Consider the following 20,112-nt stretch of genomic DNA (forward strand, 5'->3'; position numbering starts at 1 on the left):
ACCAGCACCACATCCTCTTCTACCACTGTTTGAAGAATTCATCTTCCAGAATACGTTTTAATAAGTTTTGTGATTTTATTTTTTGTCAGATAAACGTTCGACGAGTCCGTCCATTTGAAGGTGGTACACGGTCGTCCGCAGTTGCTTTACCCGGAGTAGGCGGCAGAGATCAGCCATTAGCCGGGACATGAACGGTGTTCCCTGATCGGTCAAGATCTCCACCGGTATGCCGACTCGGCTGAACAGCAGAAAGAGCTCGTGGGCGATATTCTTCGCGGTGGCTTTCCGGAGAGGGATTGCTTCGGGGTAGGGAGTGGCGTAGTCGACCACGACGAGGATGTGTTCGTGTCCCCGGGCCGACTTTGGCAACGGCCCTACCAGATCCATCCCGATGCGCTCGAAGGGCACCTCTATGATGGGCAGCGGTATTAGTGGTGTGGGGGGAGGTGACTTGGGTGATGTCTTCTGGCAGACTGGACAGGCTGGACAGAAGCGCTTCACTTCTGCCTCCAGGCCGGGCCAGTGGAACCGGTCTCGAATGCGTTGGGTGGTATTTGCTGCGCTGAGGTGTCCTGCCAATGGATGAGAGTGCGCCAACTGCAGGATTGTCTCCGTCTTCAAGCACGGAACCACTAGCAACTTTTTTTCCTCCCCCCTCCGCTGGGCGACACAGTAGAGAAGACCGTTCTCCACGACGAAGTGGGGGAAAGGATGGGGCTTTGGCCGTGTGTCTTTTCCATTCATCATGCAGACCTGTGTCCAGCAGTGTTTCAACCGCTCATCCTCCCGCTGAGCGCGGCCAAAGGAGCCCCTTCCCGAAACCTGTTGTTAGATATCATAGAAGAGATTAGTGGAATGGGAAGGGGACTCACCATCTCTCCCACTGTCGGAGGCCAAGAGAACGAGGCGGCGGCGGGACATCTTCACTGGGCGCCGCCCATTGCGACCCCAACTGGGTTTGACAGGTTGTGTGGCGTCGTTGAGCAGGGCTTCGAAGCCCGGCCAGTCTCGGCCCAGCAAGACAGTTACGGGCAAATCTTTAATGAGCCCGACTTCCATGGGCCAGGATCCCGGAGCTGCGGAGATAGTGACGCGCCGAGCGGGCACCTGTCGTGTGTCCCCATGCACGCAGGTGATTGGCAACACTGTCTTGGTCTTGTTGCTTGGGGGCAGAATCTCCACCCTGACGAGGCTGACAGCGCTGCCCGAATCGAGGACCGCTTTGAATGGCCGGTCGTTGATCTCGATCTCGGCCTCTGGGGCTCCTCTGGGGAGCTTGTGGTGCACCGCACATCCTACCAACCAGCTTAGGCAGAAGAGGGCGCTGTTGGCATGGACTCATCTTGTGGCTCGGAGGCCGCCGTCCTGCTTATTGGCCGCGAGGTGCCTTCCGGTGCGTGCTGCTCTGGAGCCATCCTCCCGAGAAAAGGCGGTGCTCACTCCCCAGCCTCACGTCGGTGGGTCGCCTCCGCCAGCTCAATCGCTTCCACTAGCTCTGACTTGGTTGTGGGGTTTCGCAAGCTGACGGCCTGGCGGCAGGTGCGGGGAAGGGCCCGAAGGAGGCGGTCAATGACCACGCGTTCCGTTACCTGGGCAGGCGTGGGTGCTCCATCCATCAGCCAATGTTGCGCTATACGAGACAGTTCGGCCGCTTGAGTACTTGCGGGACGTCGGGGCTGATACGACCAATCATAGAAGCACTGGGAGATAGCCCCACTCTAGCCAAAATTTCCCTTTTTACATCCTCATACCATTTTGCCATCGCTGTGGGGAGGCTGAAGAAGGCACGTTGGGCTTCGCCAGTGAGAAGAGGGGCGAGTGCGCGGGCCCAGTCATCCGGGTCCCACCCCTCCGTTGTAGCAGTATTCTCGAGCATTTGTAAATATGCCTCGACATCATCATGGGGGGTCATTTTGGGGAGTAGCTGGGCGGCCTGAACCCGTGGGTCAGGCAACTGAACGCGCTAGCGGTCGGCCGTGCAGAGGGCAGCGATTTCCTGGTCAGCCTGGCTCTGGCGTGTGGCAAAATGCTCCACGATCTGGTGCTGGCGCATGCTGACCTCCGTTAACTGCCGGAGAAGTTCTTCCATCCTGAGGGGAGGAGTACCGCCTGTCTGGAAGAGAACAATGTGAGAATCTGGAGATCACTTGTCGACGGAAACTTCCTTTTAATCTGCCTGCATTCTCCACCACTGTGACGGGGTGGAAGAATCACGTGACAAGGAGAGCTCAAATTAATACCCCGGAGGGTGGATTTATTAACAAGTGGTCGGTGAAGAGTGAAGAGTGAAGAGTGGCTTGCTGAGGTGGTGCGGTGTTCTCTGTGAGAGATTTCCTTGGTGCGGTGAGTCAGTGCTGTGCTCGTGTCAGGTCTAGCTCGGTCACACGCTGGTTTCTGGAAAGAACAAGAGACGACACGTTAGTTCTCAGCTTTCAAGACGCCAGTCTTGCCGTTATCCAGCCTCATGCTGCTTATATCACTTCACTCCACTTATCCCGTAGTCTTTTGGACCGTAGGGGCACCACTGAAGACTTGGCAACCAGCTTCTTCCATTCCTTCTGGTTCTGTGCTTTCCGCACTGTATCACTCAGTTCTAGACCTGTCCACTCTCTGATGTTGTCTTCCCATCTCTTCCTCTGTCTACCTCTTCATCTGCTTCCCTGTACTGTGCCTTGTAATATTATGTGGGCAAGTCCTGATGATCTTGTGACGTGCCCGTACCAATTCATCTTGCGTTTTTTTACTGAAGATAGGAGGTCTTCATATGACCCAATGGCGCTCTCAATTCGGGCTTTCACTTCTACATTAGTGATGTGATCTCTGTAGGAGATGCCAAGAAGTCTGCGGAAGCATCTCATCTCCACCGCCTAAATCCTTCTCTCAATATCGGCTGTCAACGTCCATGACTCACATGCGTATAGAAATATTGACATGACCAGAGAACGCATCAGCCTGATATTTGAGCCAATGGCGATGTTACTGTCGTTCCAGATGACCTTCAATTTGGTCAAGGCGGCTATGGTCTGTGCTATCCTGGAGAGTATTTCTGGCTTATTTCTGATCCTTCATCCGAAACGATGGCTCCCAAGTACTTAAAGCTGTTAACAGTCTCAAGCTTCTTATTGTTTATCTTGATCTCAGTGCTGATTCCATTGGGGTTGTTGGTCATCAACTTGGTTTTCTCTGCATTAATCTGCATATTATATGCTGCCGATGCCTCGTTAAGATGTTTCACAAGATTGTTCTTTTCCAGCTAATCCATCGATGTCATCGGCAAAATGCAAGTTTGTAATCGTCCTGCCTCCGATGTATGATCTTCCAATGCGTCGGTCAGATTCGTTCTAAATAGATGTTAAAGAGAGTGGGGGAGAGCAGGCAGCCTTGGAAGACTCCGACTGTGGTTCGAAACCATTCTCCTATGGTTGTTATTGGAGTAGACTGCACTAGTAGACTTGTCATATAGGCGTTCTATTGTCTTGATCAGGTTGGCATTGATGTTGTATAACCTCATGGTAGCCCATAAAGCCGCATGCCAAACCCTATCGAATGCCTTTTTGAAATCTATGAATACGTGGTAGAGTTCTTGCTGATGTTGTAGGTACCTCTCGCAAGTTATTCTAATACTGAAGATTTGTTCTGTCGTGCTGCGGCCTGTTCTGAAGCCTGCCTGTTCTTCGGCAATGATCTCCTCTGCTTGCTGTCTCAATCTATTTAGTAAGTGAAGTGAAGTAAAGTGAAGTCAAGCCCTGGTGAGCGAGTGCAGGTGTTTCGCGTCTTTCTCCAGGGCAACGCTGATGAGTGCTCGGGACGCTCGTCACAAAATGAAATCTTCATCAGATTTGACCCATTTATTACAATTGACAAATTGACATGGTTAGACGAGACTCTTTTTTTATTTAGACTAGTCCAGTGGTTTTCAACGGTTGGGGTTTGCCTCCCCAGAGGAGGGGCACAGAGTGCTCAAACATTAATGGAATTAATTAATGATTAATCATTTAAATCAATACATTATAGCAAAAACAATTCTTTAAAAAGCAAAAAGATGCAGGGTTTTTGACAAGAGACGTTGTTATGTGTCCGTTATTATTAATGTGCAAACATACTGGGTGTGTTCAGCACTCTCGGCGCAATAATCTCTATTGAAAATTCGTTTAAAAAAATTGGGTGTATGTGTTGTGTATGTCAAAAGTGAGGTCCACTGTCTTTGAAAACTCCTGGATTAATGTCAATAAGACTATTGTGGTTCATTTAAATGCAGCAAACGGGATTATGCATCTAGTGATTGACCGCATTAACAATATGTCTAATTCCTTGACATTTGAAGATATTTTGGAGTCAGTTTACACTAACATTCAAAAGTTTATCACATGTAAATTTAACTGAAATGATGGCTATTGAAGATGAGGCTGTGCAGTTTAAAAACAATAATTAAGAATAATAGTGATTCTCAACTTTAGTGAAGCATTAGCTTAGTTTAATTCCAATTTAATGGAAATTCTATCAAATGCATTAAATTATTATCTGTGTAAATCAAAACTTGAATGAGAAATAAGAGCAGAAAAAAGACATGTAAACATATACAGTACTTACTAGCTTAAACCTGACTGCAAAACCAATAACCAGGACTGTCAATACTCCCATCACACAGTGCTACTTATGGCGCTTTTCCACTACACAGTACCAGCTCGCCTCGGCTCGGCTCGGCTCGACTCGACTCGGCTCTGTTTGGTTTTCCACTGTGTAAAAGTTGTACCTGTACCTGCTTCCAGGTACTTTTTTTCGTACCACCTCCGGCGAGGTTCTAAGCGGGCTGAGGCGAGCTGAGGCGATACTAAAATGTGACGTGAAAACACGGCAGACTGCTGATTGGTCAGAGAGAATCGTCACTATTCACTGCATCATCATTGCACACGCCAGACGGAGTATCCTGAATAAAAAACAGCAAAAACAAAAACATCCAAAAACAGCATACACTCGATTTCCTCCATTGTCCTGTGTGTGTGGGTAGCGGGTGTGTTTTTTTTTTATTTTTTATTTTTTTTATTGCAGTTGAACAATCAAATAACAAATAATAATACAATTGAACATTCATAACAATGAAATGGCAGTGGATGACAAAACAAAGAAGGAAGACAATACAAAAAAAAAAAAAAAAAAAGTATTAATCCAATTACACTTCACTCAACAAAAGATCATATAATTTTAAAAATGGGTAGCGGGTGTGTCTCGCGCGTCTCGCGTAAAAGATTAAGTCACGGCAGTTTCCTGCGGCGTCGCTATGACGACCAGGTACTATTGTGGAGGTACTATCTGCAATGGAAAACGGAGCGAAAAGCGAGCCGAGCCGAGCTGAGTCGAGGCGAGTCGAGTCGAGTCGAGCTGGTAGGCCTACTGGTAATGGAAAAGCACCATACGTTTGCATTTGAAGGTTCTGTGATGGATCACGATAAATACCGTTCTTAAAGGGATAGTTCACTTTGAAATAAAATTTTGGTATGTTTTAGCTTACCTCAAGGGCATCCAAGATGTAGGTGTCTTTTTTTCCGCAGTAGTTTCAATTTTGATATTTTTAGGTCAAACCGTTCTTGTCTGTCAGTCATATAATGCAGGTCGATGGTCACTGTCTCAAAACACAAGCACAGAGTCCAAATTAAAACAATTCCCCATCGTCCAAATGAAACAATTCCCCATCGTAAGTACACATTGATGGCCTAAGACACGAAACGAGCGGTTTGTGTGAGAAAACGAACAGTATTTATATCGTTGTTATCTCTTGAACACAGCACACGTCCAAATGATCTGACGGCGCGGGCGGGTATAGATATATACATAGATGTCGCCTTGGCTACTGCAGTTCATTGGAACGAAACCGTAGCCAAGCGACATCCAGTGTATACATCTATACCCGCCCGCGGGCGGGTATAGATGTATACACTAGATGTCGCCTTCGCTACTGCAGTTCATTGGAACGAAACCGTAGCCAAGGCGACATCTATGTATATATCTATACCCGCCCGCGCCGTCAGATCATTTGGACGTGTGCTGTGTTCAAGAGATAACAACGATATAAATACTGTTCGTTTTCTCACACAAACCGCTCGTTTCGTGTCTTAGGCCATCAATGTGTACTTACGAAGGGGAAATTGTTTAATTTGGACGATGGGGAATTGTTTTAATTTGGACTCTGTGCTTGTGTTTTGAGACAGTGACCATCGACCTGCATTATATGACTGACAGACAAGAACGGTTTGACCTAAAAATATCAAAATTGAAACTACTGCGGAAACAAAGACACCTACATCTTGGATGCCCTTGAGGTAAGCTAAAACATATCAAAAATTAATTTCAAAGTGAACTATCCCTTTAATTATGCTATAGTTAAAGTTTATAGAGATAATCACGTGGTAACTAGAGAGCCTATCCTCTAGTCGCGCCCTCAAGAAGTTAGACGATCAGTCTATTCAAATGAATATTCCATTATAAAATAATAGATGTATTAATTGTATTTTAAGTCTGCCTTTTGTGGTACTTCTTAAACCTTCTTTGCAATATAACAACACCCTGTTACATGCTGCCTCTTTGGCTAGGCTATATGATCAAATCAAAATGCATGGTAATAATTATTTTATCAAGAAAGAAATGCTCACCCCTCGTGCGTCTCCTTCAAAAAGGATTTCCTGATCCAGGCAGAAGAAAGTGTACTCAAATGATCCAAGGTCCAGTCAGATGATTATAGTAAAAGTTATAACAAACTTTATTAAAATGAAAAGAATACTTGTTACAGAACATAAATGAGTACTAACTAACAGATGTAAAAAATAGCTAAAGATAGCATGCTTCTTGCTTCTAGTAAAAGCTGGCACACTAGATTTTCTAAGGCAAGGAAGAGCAATAAATCTTCCTTTGTTTGCGTCTTATATAGTCTTAAATTCAACTGAACTCAGGTTCTGCCTTTTAAAATTGTTTCCACACACTTATTACAGCATAGCTCTAAAAAGCTATTCTAACGGCATAGCTTCTAACAGTCGTTGATACTGATCTTCCGCACAAGCTCAAGCATCTCTGCTTCCGACATCTCATGGAGGATGGGTGACTTTCTGTTCTGTTGTTTTGTTCCAGAAACATCCATTGCCTAGGAAATGCCATGTTGGTAAGGCATGCGGAGAGGCCCTCTCTTAGCAGACTCTTTCACAGTTCTAAAAGATAAACAAACAAACAAAAAACACTTGAGAATACTATAATATAAACAGCAATAAAAGGCTGAAACAACTAACTGATGAAATAAATAATAATCAATACTAAAAATAAGTTATTAGTTAGGTCCAGTTAGGTTACTGTAGGTTAGTTAGGTTATTATCCTTAACAACAACAAAAAAGTTAATTGAAAAACAGCTCAAATCAAATTAAATATATTAGATGAAAAACAAAAACAAAACGAAAAAAAAATTTCCATGGAAAATACCCCAAATGGGTTTAAGTCAAAGTACTGTAATATAAAATAAATACAAAACTAAAACCGAACAAAAATTTAATCAAACCTAAATAGTACTATAAAAAAAAACTAACAACAATGACACAACTACATAACAAAATTACAAAAAAATATATATAATAAACAGAAAATGAATATGAAAAAAAAAAAATCGAATACAAAATATTAATACAGAACTATAATAGTATATAAATAAATAATACTAAATAACACTGGATGGCTGGTCCTAATAGTAACGGTTTGATTTTGCGTCTGAAGACTGACTGCAAGAATTAATTTCTTCATTTTTGGCTGAACTATCCCTTTCAAATTGTTAATGTTAGATATTGACTTCAGATATCTATTTGATAACTATTTTAATGATTAAAATCCATTTGATAAATTTGCCCAGTGTAACCTTAAAATCCTATTAGCCAAATGTGGTAGGATAGGATAATGACTCATAATAACAAAAAATCTACTTTTCGAACAAAGTGAAGTTCTCAATAACAAGGTACCTGTTCTCTCGAAACCCGGTTTCTTTAACGCCAAGAGATGTTTCAGCCAGTAAACACACTCATGATCGTAGTATTGTTTCAGCACTGTAAACCGTTCTCTGTCTTTATTCCACTTCTCCACTGTGGGTGTTGCCTGTGGCACATGTGCAGTGTATCTGAACTCCCTCACATCCAGCGTGATGAATTCCTGTCCATCATAAGTGTACCGATCAAACCCAACTGATACTTCATTCTCATCATTATAATCACATCCATACATCCTCTGATACATATGAACTCCTGAAGAGGGGAAAAAAAAAGGGAGAAGGTACAACTTTTTGTTTAATACACAAGTAGGGATGGGCAATATGACCAAATTCTTATTTCACGCTATTTTTACAATAACAATAAAGAACACGATATATTTATTTTGTGTTATTTGATCTCATTTCTGTTAATAAAAATAAAAAAAAAAGAAGCAAATTACAAAAACTAGGTCAAATATAATATAAATAAAATATGAATGAAACAAAACTTATTGCGCTTAATGACACTTTTTAACATCAAACACGTCCCAGATTCGCCCATCCACATCCCTCCCAGCCCTCTGCACAAGGTAATCGTTTAACATTTAAAAATGTAGTATGAAGCATTTTAACTCTCCATCTGAATGGTTGAATCGCTCCATTATAACATGAATGTTGTTTCTGTAGATCTGCTGCACATCTTCTCTGATCTTAGTGTCTTCTTTCCACATTTCTGTCAATGTAAACTCCTCCATCCAGTCCTGTTTGGGAATCATCTTCTTTATGTTACTGTCATAGTAATCGATCTGATCTCCATCCAGTCTCGTTTCAGCAATAAACTCTTGGATTCCTGGAGCCGTCTGTTCATTTAGTCCAGTGTATGTGGTGTAGAGCTTGTGATACTCTGAACAAACATTGACCAAAACAACACAAGACATAAAGCTCTCAAACATGGTTAAGAATCTCATAATGTCAAATCAAATAACTATAAAATACCATTATCCAAATGAATATTACATTAATCTGAGACACCAATCCCACTGAAATTACTTACTTACTTTCTTTATTCTTTGATATTTTAATCAATTCTATTACAAACATCTCATGATTGTGTGTCAGTTCAACACACGGAAGTAGCTGAACGCCTTGCTGACAGATAATTCATTGTTTAAACGACTGTACGAAATTAATCTCACCTGAGTAAACCAAAGGTATATAGATGAAGAAAATTATGAACTTCATTGCTGACGAAAATCCATGTATTTGAGACATAATTGTTAAGTGTAGTCGTCGAAGAGAAACTTTACTGAGCGAGTTACGACAACCTGTGAGTGAAAAGTTCCACCCTTCCGCATTGAGACCGTTTCTCTAGAGTTGGTGACGTCAGTTCTGTACCCGTCATTTCCTGTTGATTCAGATGTGGCAAAGACTAAAGAGTTTTTATAACACTCTTCGATGACTACTGTCGCGGAAATTTTAAACTGTATATTAAACTAACCATGTTTCTAACATCTAACCTTATTTAACATCTAACATGGGAACAGGATGTACTGTACGAAACCAATGGAAAACTTGTGTCTTTGACTATGTGCGTATGTGTGTAAAAATAACACAGTTTGGGGAAATGAAACTAGACGGTCTGTTAGAATCTTGTGATTAACAGATGAAGTCACCACAAGATCAGAGTTTGCTTTACCTAGTAACAGAGGGGTTTGCATATGAAGAACCAATCAAATAGTGGGGAAATTATGTAATGCAGCCTGACATTTATGCCATACCTCTATGCTATAAAAACTGTTGTATATGTGTTTTACGGTGGGATGTCTCAATGGAATTTGTCTGAGATCCTCCAGCCTTGATTCTTCTTGGGAGAGTTTCTCTGAGAACTGCTCGAAGACTCTCCCGGCCGTTATTAAAGCATTTAGAGGACATTTGCTGAAAGTCTGTCTGTTCATTTCTGCTGCGCAGCAGGTCGGTTTAGGGAAGCAAGTAAGTTAGGGTAAGAGACTCGGCCAGTTGTCGACTGAAGACGCAAGAGCTGGAGTATAAAGGTTATTAAGTGTCGATTGTAGACGCTCTGTGTCGATTGTGGAGGCAACAGATTTATTTTGTTTAAGTGTCGATTTGTAGACGCTAGATAGTCGGGTTTTAGGGGAAAATCCACTACACTACACAAAGAATTTTCATTTGCAATGTTTTTTTTTTTCATCTGCAATGAGGTTAATAATCCTTTTCTTCATCTACAAGCCTTTGGTTTACTGAGGTAAGATTAATTTTGTGATGTCATTTTAACTACGAATTCTCTTTCAACAAGGCCTACTTCCGTGTGTTGAACAGACAGAAACTAAGAGTTTTCAAATCTGATATGTAATATTTTCTCAAACATCTTGTATAATATCCAGGATAATAGAACTTGTTCTTGAACTGAAAAGCAGGATTTTGATTTGTTGAAGCTGCACTGAAATTTTTTCTCAGTATTTTTGTTTCAGAAATGGTTTCAGTATTTTCCAATTATATGTATTTGTCTCATGCAGCCTTCGGCTCGCCAGGCCATGAAGGTGGCACATGCAGGGCTCTCACGCACTCCTCAGATGAGCACCGTGAGTGCATTACCTGCCTGGACTGTGCCCACGCTGAAGCCGCGCTCATCGAGACAAATTGCTCTCGTTGTGCGAGCGTCTCGTCCTGCTCGCCACACCCGGGTACATCACTCTTCCCACTCTTCACAAGGGGATTCCTTCTCCTGCGAAGACCAGCACCCACATCTGGTGTGAGCGGTTTGGTCTATTTCCCAGGTTTCCGAGGAGGAATTCACTAATGACATTCACCATGTCATTGGCAACTTATGATGTGAAGGAGTGGTTGAACTCCATGGAGGACTCTGCCCCTTGCCGCCTAAGGAGCCAGTTGATGTCAGGCCTGGTCTGGACGCCAAACTTATCAGTTTCCTGACCAAGGCTGATGAAGAGCTTGGCTTGTAGTGGCCCCGTAAGTGCCTGCCCGCAGCCGCCTTGACGAGCGGTTCCTGCAGAACTGCTCCATTCTTTCCCGAAAAGTCATGGCGCTCCCGCCTACTTGGCCTGTGTCAACTCTTTTGCTTTGCCTGCCCTCACCACTGTTGACGCCGCAGAGAAAAAAAGCTACAGGAATTCCTGGAGGAGGCCATTGTCTCTCTGCCTTGTTCACCACGCTAAACCTTGCAGGGCCACATCTGCCTTAGCAGCCAGAGCCTACTCTGTGGCTCGTCAAGCTTGATCTGCTTTCCACTTGATGGCGATCCTTCATAGGCCCTATTTTAACGATCTGAAACGCAAGTATCAAATGCGAAACGCAAGTAACTTTGCGGGCGGATCTCAGGCGTTGTTGCTATTATACCGGCGGGATAAATGACTCTTGCGCCCGACGCAAATCTAAAATGGGTTGGTCTGAAGTAGCTTCATTACTCATAGGTGTGGTTTGGGGCGTAACGTGAAATAGAAGACCAGACCAACAACATGCAGAGCACGAGCACTGCTGTCACGGATCCATTCGCTGAATTGGTGAACGCAGTTCGTCAGTCACTTCCTCCACCACCCACCACTTCTTCACCTGCTGCCTCTGCCAGTACCATGGCCCGACCAGCAACATACTGCGGCGAGGCGGAGGATTGCAGCGGGTTTATTCTTCAGTGCATCCTACACTTAAAAATAGGATTTTATTTTAGAAACAAAGCCTGTTTTTCTTGGAAAACCAGGAGGAGATTGGTTGCTGCCACCTTTCTCACTGCACTCGATTACGGTGATTTGCTCTATAGAAATGCGCCTGGTCGATGTTTGTCTTTGTTGGATACTGTCTACCATAATGCATTAAGATTTGTGACTGGATGTAAGGCATCAGTACATCATTGTACCTTGTACAAAATGACAAACTGGCATATACATTGGCTTATTTTTATTTATAAGTCTATGCTGGATATGCTTCCATCTTATCTTTGCTCCTATATGTCACGTAATATCAGTTCTTATAATTTACGCTCTGGTAACCTGTACTTGTTATCTGTACCTACGGTTCGTACAGAGCTTGGTAAGAAGGCTTTTAGTTATGCAGCCCCGGCCACCTGGAACACACTACAGACTGATTTGCAATTGCGAACTCTGATTTCTTTTGGTGAATTTAAACAATGCATGAAAGTTTTGGAAATAGATGCCATAAATTGTTGTCACTGTTTTTAAAATAACTAAATCGTTTTAAACCTTTTAAATCGTTCTTACTTTTAAGTAGTCTTATGTTGTTTGTTGTATCTTGAGGATCTTGTTTAAATGTTTCTTGTTGTTGTGCGTATGCTTGGTGATCATATTTGTAACTATGCACTGTTAATATGCTGCCATTTTGGCCAGGTCTCTCTTGAAAAAGAGGTTTTAAATCTCAATGAGATCATCTGGTCAAATAAAGGTTAAATAATTTTTTTTTTTAAACTTCGAGATGCAACCTCATCTTTACACCACCGATCGAGCGTGCATACCGTTTGTGCATACCTCCGGTCGTGCTCTTCAGTGGACTCAAGTGCTATGGCAAGCTGAAATTCCCGTTACTAAGTCAATGTCTGCATTTCTAAGACATTTAAAAAAAAGTCTTCGGTCATCCACTCTATCCGTCCATGATCAACTCTTTCACCTTCGACAAGGTAAACAATCGGTGGGTTCCTACACCTTGCACTTCCGTACACTCGCAGTGGCAAGTGGATGGAATGAAACGGCTCTTCTCACAGCCTATCGTCAAGGTTTAGATCCTGAGATTCGTCAACTAATGGTTGTTCACGATGATAATATGGGATTAGAGAACTTCATCCAGAAATCTATCCGAGTTGCCCAACGACTTACTGCTTGCTCATCATTCCAACCCGCTTTGCATCCTCCGCCTCAGGTACCATCTGCCGCCCTTCCAACACCAGAACCCATGCAGGTAGATACTTACCATCTTACACCGGCGGGGCGTCAAAGGAGGTGGTTAAATTATCTATGTTTGTACTGTGGGGGAGAAGGACATATCATTTCCAACTGTCCCTTTCGACCTCCATGCCCAGCGGTGAGTACCATCCAACTTTCTCCGAAAATTGCATCTCTGACCCATACCACAGTAACCCTTGTAACGTCCCTTTCAACTGTTCCAGCACAAGCTCTCATCGATTCCGGCTCAGCGAGTAACTTCATCTCCCACAACCTCCTACAAAGGCTCAATGTCAAGAGAAAACGCTGTCCGCAGAACCTAGAGATTCACACCATCCAGGGTAAGCCGCTGGGTTGTGGTCGTATCTGTCACTTCTCCCCACCATGATGCTCCGCATCGGCTGCCTACATTCCGAGGACATCTCGTTCTTGGTGTTGGAAGGATCCACCGTGGACATCATCCTGGGACGCCCGTGGATGCTCCAACACGAACCGCTGATCAACTGGAATACTGGTGAGATTCTTCAGTGGGGCAGATCCTGTCGCCTAGCCTGCCTAACACCTGTGATCAAAGTTCTCCATCACCAACACTCCCCATCGACTGCCAGCAGGCAAACTGGTTCCACTGCCAATTCCTCATCGCCCATGGTCCCACCTGGGAATCGACTTCATGACCGATCTTGAGCCGGCCAACTTTATCGTGTGGAGCTATGTCTACCGAGGTGGGTAATACATCACACACATGATCATAGAACATTCACATGTACATTTTGTATTCTGTTATCAACCATAAACCGTAACAGGGGGTGGGTGGATGAAGCTAGCAAATATTACCGCTTATAAATTATCTTAGTTATAGCCTAACCTACCCCCAATGGGACTGTGATTGCCAAGTTTAGCTTATCATCGTGCAGACAAAACTCACATTGCATTCTTTTATAATGTGGACGAGATAAATTATAGTTTACAATGACTGTGTTTTACCTGTTATTATTGAACAATTGTAGATCATAAAGGAGTTATTCGACCTAAGTATAAACAATTTACGCCCATTCATTTTCCTTTACTACAACATCAAACGTTAGCCTAATAAATTAGCTCCTGACGGTAGACTACACAATGATTCATTTAATGATAATATTACAGGATTCAACTTCGAATTCGGCCTCGTCAGAATTCACCCCTCAGGCGATAGGAACCAGAAGTGCTAAAGCTAAACCTCTAAGGCTGAGGGCACCAATGAGGGGCACAAGACCCAAGGACCTCGAACCTGATGTCCAGAGCAGGCTGAGGGAACTGCAGGAGAAACGGACAGATGAGACAAAGGTTTGTTTGTGATCAGACAACATTAATCTTACTGTTAGTTTTTGTCTGAAGATATATGTATCTAATAAAACAAATAATGTGTTGTAGGAGAAAATTCATTCTCTGGAGCCTGGCCAGAAGGACGTACTCCTTGAGAAAGTACTCACTAGACTACCTGGGTTGATGTTTGACATCTTGTCCCTAATGGAGGTAACACAACAACCGGACCCTGACCCAGAAGGACTTCACTGGTGCGTGTGTGGCCATTGTCGGGATATGGCAACAGACATCGAGAAGGTCTGCTGTTGCCAAACACCAGAGCACTGCATCAGTAACATAGCATACATGGCGTACTATATATTAGACGAGGGGGTGTTGCGCCTGGCCCGTGGAGCTTGGAATGACATTTTTGCCATAAATGATCACCAGGAGCCAGGGGAGGAGCAGTGACAGTATAGACATTCAGCCTACCGCCAGTTTGTGCTGGGGCAGCATGGCTGCCTTGGAATTGAGAACAGGGTGGTCATCCCAAGCTGTTGCATCTGGAAAATTAGAGACCAAGGGGTCAGTACATGGGATTTAGGGTCATGTTTGAATTTGCTGAATCTTTTATTGTAAATAGTTATTTCAAACTTACAATATTTTATTGTACATTTGAATAGAGACAGTTTTTTCGTTGAATGTGTTTATTTGTAGAATAAAAAATATACTAATAAAAAAATAAAAAGGCCATAATTGAAACTACACTTTGAAAATTGTAAGAGGGAATAGTGTCAGTCCTCTTGTGGGTTTGTGGGTGCAGTGTCCCCTTGTGACACATGTTTTTGGATGAGCTCTGATGTGGGTAGTGGTGGCTGTGCAGAGGAAAGCAAACCAAGTCGCCTTGGATCGTCTGCCCTTAGAGTGGTCTTGCGAGGAAGGCCGGTCCCACTCTTCAGCCTCCTACCAAGAATGGCCTTCTGGAGGTCAGGGATGTACTTGTATTCCTTTTTCTCCTTGACTGTATACACAGCCCCGTTTTTGGATTTTTTTATTGTACGATCAATCAATTTTCTTTTGTACCTGAAGGGCAGTTTGTAATATGCTGAGTCACAAAAGTCACAAAAGTTTGAACAAAAATATATATAACATGGCAAGGTGTATTTTAAAAAAAAAACAAAAAAAAAACTTTATTATTATAGTAAGTACCTACATTTTGTGGCCATCCTTGTTTCGAGCTGGCATGCGTTGATTGTGCAGATTATAATCAATCGCAGCCAGCAGTGTCCTGGTCTTGTAGACAAATGGGGTGTACGACATGCGCTTAGATGCGTAGAGCAGAATATGATTTTGGAAACTCTCCAAATCCGACGTCGTCCTGTGAAGTGTGTTTGGGGCAGAATAATTGAAGTTAGATTATCTCAGCTCTCACCACACGTTTACAAATCTACTGTGACCCTTTCCTTATGTCCAAATGAAATAAGGACCTCAGCTCAGTATGTCAAATATCTCATTTGATAAGGAAATAAATGACTATTGCTTGAGTGCACAATTAAAAACATTGGAAATGTTAAAGTGAGAGCAGATGATTACCTGAAGTTTAGGAACTTTTTCACCTAGTTCAGCCATCTCTTATCGAATACAATTGCAGCCAGGGCCCGGTGGGCTGCTGAACCTGTAAACGCATCATATTATGAGTGAAATGAGTGCAGTCATGTAGGGAATTCATTTTTACAGGTCTATTTCTTATATGGTCACCTTGCTCCATCCAAGGCTTGTTTTGGCTGCCTTCCTCCAACGGCTCATGCTGACAGCAACCGGTTGGCCAGAAATGTTCGTTGCGGACATGATGCATCACACCAACCCACATCAACTGCAAGAAAAAGTACAATACATACAACTAAAAACCAATCTGCCACAAACTTTTTTTTTTTTTACACTAAAAAACTCTACTCTCAAACATACCTTGAATTGCTCCTCTGTGGAGGCCTGTTTGCTGCAGTACCAAAAGTGGTTGACAATGTCCCGGGTCCAGACCTGAATTTGCCCTTTCACTGCTCCATCCTGAGCATCCATGCACATCAATAGCAGTGTCAATATGCAGCTATAAACAAACTCTGCTTTTGCCATGATGTTACAGGTAAAACGTTGGTCCATATGGAATTGTTGAGAGTATCCTGGCAGTATGATATTGTGGATGGAAACATACCTTTCGGAGCCTTTTGCTAAGACTTTTAGCAGCATGCCAAATGTCAAGTGAATGCTGTAAACCCCATGCTTTATATCGTCCACGTTCAGGATCTGTGAATAACAAAAAAAATTGACACAACTACGATATGAAAGTCAAGACTTCAAATAATACAACACATAAGTTCTGCTTACTCAGTAATGCGGTGATCTGTGATCAGTAACCACTTCTTTTATTGTGACATTTGGGAGCAGAGCATCCATGGTGGGGAATGAAGCACTCCTTCTCCATGATCACCGAGTTGCGACTACTCTCCCTTTTGTCAACAGAAACGATGTGGACGATATCTCTAGAGTCATGCTCAATTGTTGTATATGTGCAATACTGAGCACAGTGTCCTGAAGCATAAGCACAGTTGTCAGCATATGAACTATGTTTATCACACAAAATAAACGTATGCACTCAGAACTTACCAGGAGAGTCCATTTGGCCATCTCCTACAGCCAATTGAATAAAAGGTGTTAGAATCTAGAAGGTTTCAGATTGTCTTGGCTAAGCATAGATATCTAAGTAATTGATGTTGATGAAGACACAAAAGTATGCCTCACCTAGGACTACAATATGGTCCTTTTGGCGCATACGCTCCATGACTTTGGCATTGATGTTGTCCCAGAATTCTTGGACATGCTCTATGCAGTATGCATCTTGGATACGGTAGTATGTTGATTCTGTAACCATCCCCATGGCCATGAACTTGAAAAGCAAAGCTACTTTTCTGTAGTTGTTGCCAGACAGGAGTATATTTGTGGACAGCATGAAGTCACCACCCTGCATGTCAAACTTTAACGTTGGCTGTGAGTTCCACTTCCACTGGCTGTGTCCGAAGGGGTATAGCTAATGTAATGGGGAAAAAAATGTGCGACCAAATGTGCTGTGTCTATGCAAACCTTCACACATTTAATGGCTACAATCAGCAGACCCTGAAAGTCATCCTCCCCAATGCCTTTTGATGTGAAGTTGGGATCTAAATTACATGTACATTCACATTGTCCACCACCATCTTACCCATTCCAAAACTGCTCCAGTCCCCCAAGGTTTCAGGGTCACCTGAAATGGTGGAACACCAGGACATGGAACACCAGACAGTCTGTCCATGTGTTTGCACTTCTTGATGGGTAGTTTCAGGTGCCGAGCGGGTTGAAGGAGATTATCATTGTAGGTAATGTTGGCGCATTTACCAACCAGGTCTTCCTCTGTAGTTACTCTCTGCTGGTCCAGAACAGATTCTGATTCTGATGCCTCTACAGGACTATCAGATACTACAAAATCAAACACAGCTTCGTCCACACTGATTTCAGGAAGCTTGTCTGTTTTGGCACCAACAGTTCTTTGTGAAGAGACAAAATATGTATGCATTGATCACCACATCAAATTCCTATTAACTATTACATAATCAGTTTAATCACTGGTACGAGCAGGCCACCATCTAGTTTACTACCAACAAGGACATTTTATCTCAAATGAAGAAATGGGACAAAATCCTCATCGGAGCTGTCCCCATCTTCCAAGCCCAAATTACTTGGGTGAGCCCAAAAATCATCCATGACAATGCTGTGAATTAAACATGTATAAACACCTTAGAATGGTTGTATAAATCAGTGGATCTAAATGAAACACAATGTACATTACTTACTACGTATTCCTCAAATCATTCACCGCCTCTTCATCTGGTGAATCTTGGTTTTCGTGTTTACTAATATCCAGGGAGTGCATGCTGCAAGCATAACAATAAACACATGACCAACTAAATAAACAGGTGGATAGTAAACAGAAAAGATACATATCAACCCAAATCAAATACAAATACAGTACAACACAGTATGAGCAAGCTCACCTGGATTCCAAAACCTCAATTTCTCCCTCTCTAACCAGTGGTTGAACACCAAGCTCATGGGCATTCATTTCTCTGATTGAAAAGATAAACAAACCATCAATAAGTTTCTGCAAGATCGACAATGTCTGAAATAGTAGTGCTTTGGGAGAAAAAACGTACAGGTCACAATCCGACTCCTTGCCGATACTCGACACTACTGGTTGTGGTGGTCTGGACTGGCCCTTGCGTGGCGTGGACGTTGTCGCTTGCCAGCGCTTGTAGCTACAACAAAATCGAGAGGTCAGGCATCACCTTTACACAATGTGTATATTTTCTACACAATGTAAAACTGAACAGACATTGAGGACTAGTGCTAATCCATTACGAAATCTGATGCTTCGCTTCGAGTTAGTCTAGTTAGGAGACACGTATTTTTGACCTAGGCTAAAACACGAATGCAGAGACACATCCAGGATCAGGGTTATTACCCTAGGTTATTATGTAGCACTATAAGGCCCAAGGTAAAATGTAAATATGACAATAGTTGTCTGGCAAGTTTGCCACATAGATAACTGTTAGCAGCAACCCAATACAACAGCTACCAATCTACGTACTCAAAACAAGCACGTTGGCTCGCTAGCCAGCCAGCTACCACAGACGGTCATGGATTGAACACATTTATAAACACTAACAAGAATAAGGAATAAACAGAAAACAAAGACATACTTACAATTGCATTAGCAGAAACGCCAGGTCAGCATCTGTTTTGCATGCTTCACTTTACCAGCTCTCGCCACTCAGTGAACACACGACCAATGGTCCATCGTCGCTTGTTATCATAGCTAGTATTGAGGGAGGCGTGTGTGTTTATGTCGAATTGCCGTAAAGCAGTTCGTGTTTGCGCTCGTTCTCGCTTCTCACGAGACTTCCAATTTTTATCTTACCGGGACGTTAGTCCCCATGTTGCAAGGTTGGTTTTCCACCTGGGGACACTGGGGGGAGCGGGGAAAGTCATCAATTTCACCAGAACAGGTTGTTTAACCATGATTTCTAGACGGTTTTATTAAGTTAAAATAGTTGCCAAGTTCACCTCTAATGTCGGTGATTACCTCGCCCTACCTACCTTGCCTTTATTCAAGCGTCCTGGGCCAAGGCCTTTGAACGATTGCCATTCCGCAATTATAAGCAGAGTGATTGGACTGGTTTCTAGCGACGCAGTACGAGTGAGCCGTATCTATAGTACGTTCAGTCGGTTAACAGGAACGAGTACTGCGTAACTTGCCTTGCTATCATGCTGCACTCTTCAGTCGAATGCTCGCATTATATAGAGAGGTAGTGTTAAAATATTTTCTCTATTCTATAGAAAACAATTGTAGAAGTAGTTTGAATACTATACAAGCCATATGTGTTTTTAAGGCCTATGTGACTGTGACTATAAAGATCAACAAGAGAAGTGTGCAGCCACAGAGCAGTTTTTGCTTAGCCAGGGATTTTCCAGTAAACAACAGGTGATGTGAAAGATTAAGATCATTGTTAAGAGGTGTCACGTGAGAGACTGTTGAGAGGAGAAACAGTCAAAACAGTCAGCTTCCACAGTTATTAACATCGCACATCTAACAAAGTTTTCATATTTAATATATAATTTTAAAATTATATATTTAATATTTAGTATGAATGTACATTTATAACAATATATGTTATGTTATATTACCTTGGCATTACATTGCAAAAGAAAAACTAGTAAACACTGCTGCGAGGTTGTTTCTAAGGGAGTGACGATTAATTTGACATCTTTCTCTCTTCTGACTGCTGTAATCAATCTCTCTATATTTCCCCTTTTGGAAAGTC

General features: G+C 42.8%; 2 protein-coding genes and 1 long non-coding RNA gene across 3 annotated transcripts; 1 reads left to right on the forward strand and 2 right to left on the reverse strand.

The window, feature by feature from the left end:
• Window positions 1-6,730: 6,730 nt before the first annotated feature.
• On the reverse strand, window positions 6,731-9,501 carry LOC311294703 (class I histocompatibility antigen, F10 alpha chain-like). Its single transcript, XM_084415716.1, has 4 exons — window positions 9,191-9,501; window positions 8,629-8,898; window positions 7,990-8,265; window positions 6,731-7,196 (listed from the first exon to the last, which is right to left on the reverse strand). Exons 1-4 carry the CDS (start codon window positions 9,264-9,266, stop codon window positions 7,189-7,191), a joined length of 630 nt encoding a protein of 209 aa, XP_084271842.1. The 5' UTR covers window positions 9,267-9,501; the 3' UTR covers window positions 6,731-7,188.
• A 378-nt stretch (window positions 9,502-9,879) lies between these two features.
• LOC311294704 (uncharacterized protein) lies at window positions 9,880-14,920 on the forward strand. Its single transcript, XM_084415717.1, has 4 exons — window positions 9,880-10,257; window positions 10,529-13,641; window positions 14,066-14,245; window positions 14,333-14,920. Exons 2-4 carry the CDS (start codon window positions 13,630-13,632, stop codon window positions 14,672-14,674), a joined length of 534 nt encoding a protein of 177 aa, XP_084271843.1. The 5' UTR covers window positions 9,880-10,257; window positions 10,529-13,629; the 3' UTR covers window positions 14,675-14,920.
• Window positions 14,921-18,091: 3,171 nt separating this feature from the next.
• LOC311294706 lies at window positions 18,092-19,291 on the reverse strand. Its single transcript, XR_014628104.1, has 3 exons — window positions 18,445-19,291; window positions 18,286-18,357; window positions 18,092-18,165 (listed from the first exon to the last, which is right to left on the reverse strand). It is a non-coding gene; the product is annotated as an uncharacterized lncRNA (long non-coding RNA).
• Window positions 19,292-20,112: the final 821 nt, after the last annotated feature.

Source organism: Rutilus rutilus (assembly GCF_951802725.1).
Source record: "Rutilus rutilus genome assembly, chromosome: 8".
NCBI classification, from domain to species: domain Eukaryota; kingdom Metazoa; phylum Chordata; class Actinopteri; order Cypriniformes; family Leuciscidae; genus Rutilus; species Rutilus rutilus.

What these genes read in the sequence shown, in the direction of transcription:
- LOC311294703 (XM_084415716.1), bottom strand. Translation starts at nt 9,266, where the DNA reads ATGTCTCAAATACATGGATTTTCGTCAGCAATGAAGTTCATAATTTTC. An exon ending in TATACCTTTGGTTTACTCAG is followed by an intron (nt 8,899 to 9,190) that starts GTGAGATTAATT and finishes ATGTTTGTTCAG; the next exon opens with AGTATCACAAGCTCTACACC. An exon ending in ATTCAACCATTCAGATGGAG is followed by an intron (nt 8,266 to 8,628) that starts AGTTAAAATGCT and finishes CCTCTTCAGGAG; the next exon opens with TTCATATGTATCAGAGGATG.
- LOC311294704 (XM_084415717.1), top strand. An exon ending in AACGGACAGATGAGACAAAG is followed by an intron (nt 14,246 to 14,332) that starts GTTTGTTTGTGA and finishes AATGTGTTGTAG; the next exon opens with GAGAAAATTCATTCTCTGGA.